General features: G+C 36.3%; 1 protein-coding gene across 1 annotated transcript; it reads right to left on the reverse strand.

Annotated features, from left to right (window-relative positions):
• Positions 1-2,251: 2,251 nt before the first annotated feature.
• Positions 2,252-4,340, reverse strand: LOC148876187 (rust resistance kinase Lr10-like). Its single transcript, XM_088965269.1, has 2 exons — positions 3,899-4,340; positions 2,252-3,773 (listed from the first exon to the last, which is right to left on the reverse strand). Exons 1-2 carry the CDS (start codon positions 4,044-4,046, stop codon positions 2,461-2,463), a joined length of 1,461 nt encoding a protein of 486 aa, XP_088821395.1. The 5' UTR covers positions 4,047-4,340; the 3' UTR covers positions 2,252-2,460.
• Positions 4,341-5,747: the final 1,407 nt, after the last annotated feature.

The raw sequence follows: 5,747 nt of genomic DNA on the forward strand, positions 1-5,747 counted from the left end.
ATTTCATTATAGATTAAATCTAATGGGGTTTGATTGATCAATTACATGAAAAACACAACTGCACAAATGTCTTGAAAAATAACTTTTTCTCTTACTAAAACCAGTTTTTAACTTGTCTCACGAGACTTGTTTTGAGTTTTTAAATAGTATCTTATTTACACTCCTTAGATATAAAGAGGAGAATACGGAGGCTTGCTAGCACGCAACGCGCACACGTGCGTGCAGTGCAATAAGGCACTTTAGAGGCACACTTTTTTCATACTTGCGAATGGTGGCTTTGACTTTTGGTGTGAGGTTGACTGTTGATGTTTTAATAGGCACGATTCGATCAGGTTTGATCAAGAGGCACTATTCAAGGTTAACAGTCATTAACTGTTAACTAACTTTTTAACAGTCACAATTTTTGAAATTGTGTCTGTTCATGGAGCATTTTCTAAACCAACACCTTCCTCTGCTCCATGACACTTTAGAAATTATTTAAGGAGCGTGAATCAAGCAATTGCACACACAAGTTTCAAAAATCACTCGTCTCTCTTATAATTCTATGTATGATCTATCATATCCACAGACCAATTGAAATTTCTTCTTTAATAATTATTATTTTTTTATATTTTATAATTAAAAAATAAATAATTAATTATAGTTTATTATTTGATCACAATGATTGAATATATTATAATTCTATGGATGACCTATCATATCCACAAAGCAATTGAAATTTCTTCTTTAATAACTATCTTTTGAATATATTATATAATGTATTTATTTTTTATGATTTTTGGAAATGAATAATAAATAATAGTTATTTATATAATAAATAATTATTAATTGTTTTTTCACATAGAAGTTGTATTAATGCATGTTTTATGATTGGATAGGAGAGTTGGGTTTTTCCCATCCATTAAACATTACTACTTAAGAATTATAATTTATAAATTATAGTTAAGCATAGGATTTTTAATGAAATTATGGTTAACTACAATATATTTCTTTATAAAACCATTAAAATATATTAACTTAATATATATGCACCTCATTGAGGTCTTATATTTAGTATTGTTGATGTATTTTTTATAATTTATTAAAGTATTTATAGTATTTTCAAACGTATCTATGTGTATCTTAGTTTTTCTCCGGTACATATACGTATCCAAAACGTATTCCCGTATATCTTTTAAAATTATCTTTCTGATACACTTATCATTTATGATACTTTGAACCTTGTGTGAGATGAAGATGGCACAGACGCACAGCCAAGCAGGAGGCTCTGCAGATTCCTCAAAAAGCTGATAGGTTCATGATTTTACTGCTCAACCGGCTGCTTAGATTGTTCATAGTTCAGACCCTGAAACCCATCAAACATCCAAGACCCTTATAGTTTATCGGTTCACTAGCAAATTCAATCGTCCAGTCTGGGTCTTAAATCTGGCACCAGGCCAAATAGAAACAAGAAATATCCTAAGAAGGGTGGTTAAGTAATAGATTGGACTGGAATGTCAATGGGTCACATTTGGTATGGGTATGGGCTGAGCTCAATCCGGACCTGACCTGATTTGGCCATATCCCTTGAGTATAGAAAGTCAGTGTGGTGTAGGGGAAGTCGAACAAGGTGGGCTAGCTTTGCAACTTTGGTCAAGTTGGACTGAGAATTTGTTAAATTTTGAATTGCCCCAAGCCAGATTTGTCTGTGGGGTCTGGGGTGACAAAAGAATATACAAAAACGCTTGAAAACTACATTGAATAGTTAATGTTTATATAAAATTTAAAACACCCTTGAATGCTTGGAAGACACTGAACATCATCCATGACACATGACAGGCGTGAAGTCCACAACCCGAAATGAAGTCAAACCCATTTACTCTAATACCAAATCCATGTACCTAATACCATGGTTTTGCTCCATCTACAAGAAATGTGATGATGCAATAAAGCTCTTGATAAAGGGATAGATATGCATCATCTCTACCGTTTCCATCTGCTGCTTGAGAATGTAGAAGTTGCGTTTTTTACTCCGCTTCCTGTAGTGTTGCCTATGTTGAAACTTTTAATCTATAGAGAGGTGACTATGTTAGTGGATTGGACAAGCTAAGTTCATCCACCACTCAAGGCGATATGGCATGAGTTGGTGATCATAGAGAGAAACCGAAGAAGATCTGGAATAGATAATCATATCCATTTAGAAACAGGTTGAATCCCGATCTACCCATGAAACTAGTGTATGTTTATTAGCATAGTTGGTTCAATTAGATTGTTTTATTGATGTCCAATAGCTTCAACTGCTTCATATATTTGATTATAACAGATATAAGATATACAATATTATGATTAAACAACAAAATAATTATATTACATTCTATATACAGAAAGAAACAGACAGATGATCAGCAATTAAATTGAATATTAAGAAATTGCATCATAAACACATGATCTTAAACATTAACCAATCCATTTCCTTTGCTTCTATGAACTATTAGCAATCTCTATCTCAAAAGTTGTCTTCCGTGCAGTGGAATAACATGGTTCAGAGGATTGTACTGTTGATGAGGAGTCTGAACCTGTGGTAGATTCCCCAAAAGCTGCTAAATCTGGAGATGATGACTCCAGAAATTGAAATGGATTTGGTGGTGGGACAATTTCGATTCCTCCCTCCAACATCTTCACCACAGTGCTCATAAGAGGCCTGGCTTCAGGGGAGCTCTGAACACACCACAGTGCCACCATAGACATCCTCTCTGCCTTGACTCTGTCTTCCTCTGCAATCTCACAAATTGCCATCAGGTCTGCCAACTCTCCTTTGTTAAACATTTCCCAAGTCCATCTTGGGAGCCATTGCCGAGTCTCGCTTAGATCAGGGTCATGGTTTCTCCTTCTACCCATGATCTCAAATAGAAGCATTCCAAAGCTATAAACATCACACTTATGGGTCACTGGGTATGGCTTCCACAGCTCTGGAGCAGCATACCCTGGTGTTCCCCTCAACCCAGTCATGGTTACATGGGTCTTATCTCTGTTACAAAGCTTGGCCAATCCGAAATCTGCAACCTTGGGAGTTAAGTCTGGATCAAGAAGGATATTCCCAGGCTTTATATCATAGTGAATTATCCTTTGCTGGCACTCTTCATGCAAATACGCAATTCCCTTGGCCGTCCCAATTGCAATCTCTTGCAGCTTCTCCCATTCGACTGTATGCGCCCCGCCAAACAAGAACATGTCGAGGGACCCATTCTCCAAATATTCATAGATTAAAGCTCTCAGGGTGTCGTCGAAGCAGAACCCATACAATCTAACCAGATTAACATGGTTTGTTCTTCCAATTGTGCTTACTTCAGCCATGAACTGCTCTTCCACTCTCTTGTCAGAAATTCTGTTGAGCACTTTTACAGCCACTTTCACTCCATTTGGAAATTCTCCTCTGTAGACTACTCCAAAACCACCAGAACCCAATACCGTGGAGTAGTTGTTGGTGAATCCTGCCACTTGCTCAGGAGAAAACCGGATAGGTCTCTCCCTGGCAATATCACTCAGAAACTTTTCGATAGTCACTATCCTCATCTGCGAATTTGTAATCGCAGGGAAAGCTGGTGGTACAGTCACTTGGATGGTATCGGTGCCTGTATCCGGGAATACTTTGCTAGCAGACGGTGATGAAGCTACAGAACTTTCTCTGGTTGCCACCCGGGCATATGTTGGTATTGCGCTTCCAACTTTTTTCAAGCAATTGACAATTGCGAACACTATCGCAACAATTGCCGCTGAACCAACCACTACAGAAACTGCAATTCAAATAAAACTATTGAGGTTGTTATATGTCCCGGCTGTTGGATTGGGAAATAAACGCTAAGTTTTGAACGAAAAGATGGATTTGGAATTAAGCTTCGAATTAAATCGGATAGCTTACTAATAGAAGCTGCTACCACCCATGAAAATGTTCTCTGGAACTGGTCTTCTATCGACTGGGAGAGGTCCGGCGGTGGGTATGCGAACCAGTAATTGCCGTTCCCATCAGAAGCTAGTGTAAAGGAGTTGGAATTGGAAGACATTTTCATGCAGAGATGTTGAGAAAAAAAAATTTAATCAAAGTAGAGAAAAAAATGAGCCAAGTAAACGTCCATGGCTCTACATATAATTAAACCAGATCATCGTTCAAAAGCTCATGTTAATTGTTTCTGTTGGTTGCTTTCAGCTTGACTGCAAAGTCGTAAACGCATTTTTTTCCCTATCGTACGAAGTTTCCGAGCAGAAGCGAAGCGAAAAGGAGCCGTCCACGGTGTGACCAAGGTTACCTTGGGGCGGGAATTCCTGCCCAGAGGGCAAAGTATGTTGCTCCGTTGTATGACCGTGGCACATTCAAGCCGTGTATTGGAAACATCTCCCCGATGTCGTGTTTGCTACGATTGTCGCTTTTACTTGCAACCTTTTACATGACAATTTCTATCCTACGGTGCCCACTCAAATTTAAAGCACCTATTAGTTGTATGACACCTGTCTCAATTATTACTTTTTTTATCCAAATCTTTTTACTTCATTAAACAAAAATTATTTATTATTTTATTATTTTTATCAAAATAATTAAAAATAAAGCACCTATTGGGAATTGGAATTCATTGGACTCTCTCCAACCTTTTTTCCATACAAGAGAGTGAGGACCAACCTCCATATTCCTTGACTATTATGTTAGACATGAAAAAAATATTTTACTTATTTATTAAACACATAAAAATGGAAAAAAAGTATCAATTTAACAAAAAGAAAGTAAATTATAATAATAAGAAATAGTATATAATATAGGCTACTATGGGAATGGTTTTTCTTGAACATTTTGTTTGAAAATTATAAATTTAACTACACGGTTTAATAAGTTTTATATAAAGTAAAAAATGGTTTTATCTTAATGTCAGATACATTGAGGTAGAGGCATAAAACAAGTAGCCCGCGCAAAGTGCGGGCCATGCCATGCTAGCCTGTGGGCCGTCTTGGGCCGTGCCACCCCCCCTGGGATAACTTGGGGGGCCAGTCCAGCATGGCCCACGACCCAAGCTTGTACGGGCCTAGACTGGGCCATGGACCAGGCCAAAGCTATTTTTTTCATATTTATTTAAAAAAATTTGAAAAAAGAAACTTCAAATTTTAATTTTATATGAATTTTGATGTATACAATTTCTTATATATATAATAATTAAATAAATTAGTATAATAAAATTGAAAATAATTGTTTATTTTATTAATATATTATATACTATATATTATTATATAATTATAATTTATATAATATATATTATATATTATATATATAAATAATATATATGGGCCATGCTGACATGTTGTGCCATGCCGGCCTGGCTCACAAACCTAAAACCCCAGGCCCAGCATGGCACGGACCACCGTATCAGGCCTGGCACGCATCACGTGCCATCGTGTTGTGCCGTGTCGAGCCGGTCCAAACTCGGGCCGAGCTGTGGGTGACACGACCCAATTTATACCTCTACGTTGAGGAAGAATGGAAAATTAAAGAATTCAATCTAGGCATAAGAAATATTCTCTAAAATTGTAACATGTAACGCTTTATTATATATTAATTCTCTAAAATTAGAGCATTCACCAAAAATAAAAATCTTTTTAAGTAAATTAATAGTTTTTACATTTTAGGATATTTTATAATAATTACTTTTAATAAAGGGTGATTCAATTTTCTAGGAATATGCATAAATTATTCTAACAAATTGATAGAGTTAATATTTCTGACTTAC

Source organism: Nelumbo lutea, chromosome 1, assembly GCF_056320005.1.
Source record: "Nelumbo lutea isolate HS-2025 chromosome 1, American lotus-T2T, whole genome shotgun sequence".
Lineage (NCBI taxonomy): Eukaryota > Viridiplantae > Streptophyta > Magnoliopsida > Proteales > Nelumbonaceae > Nelumbo > Nelumbo lutea.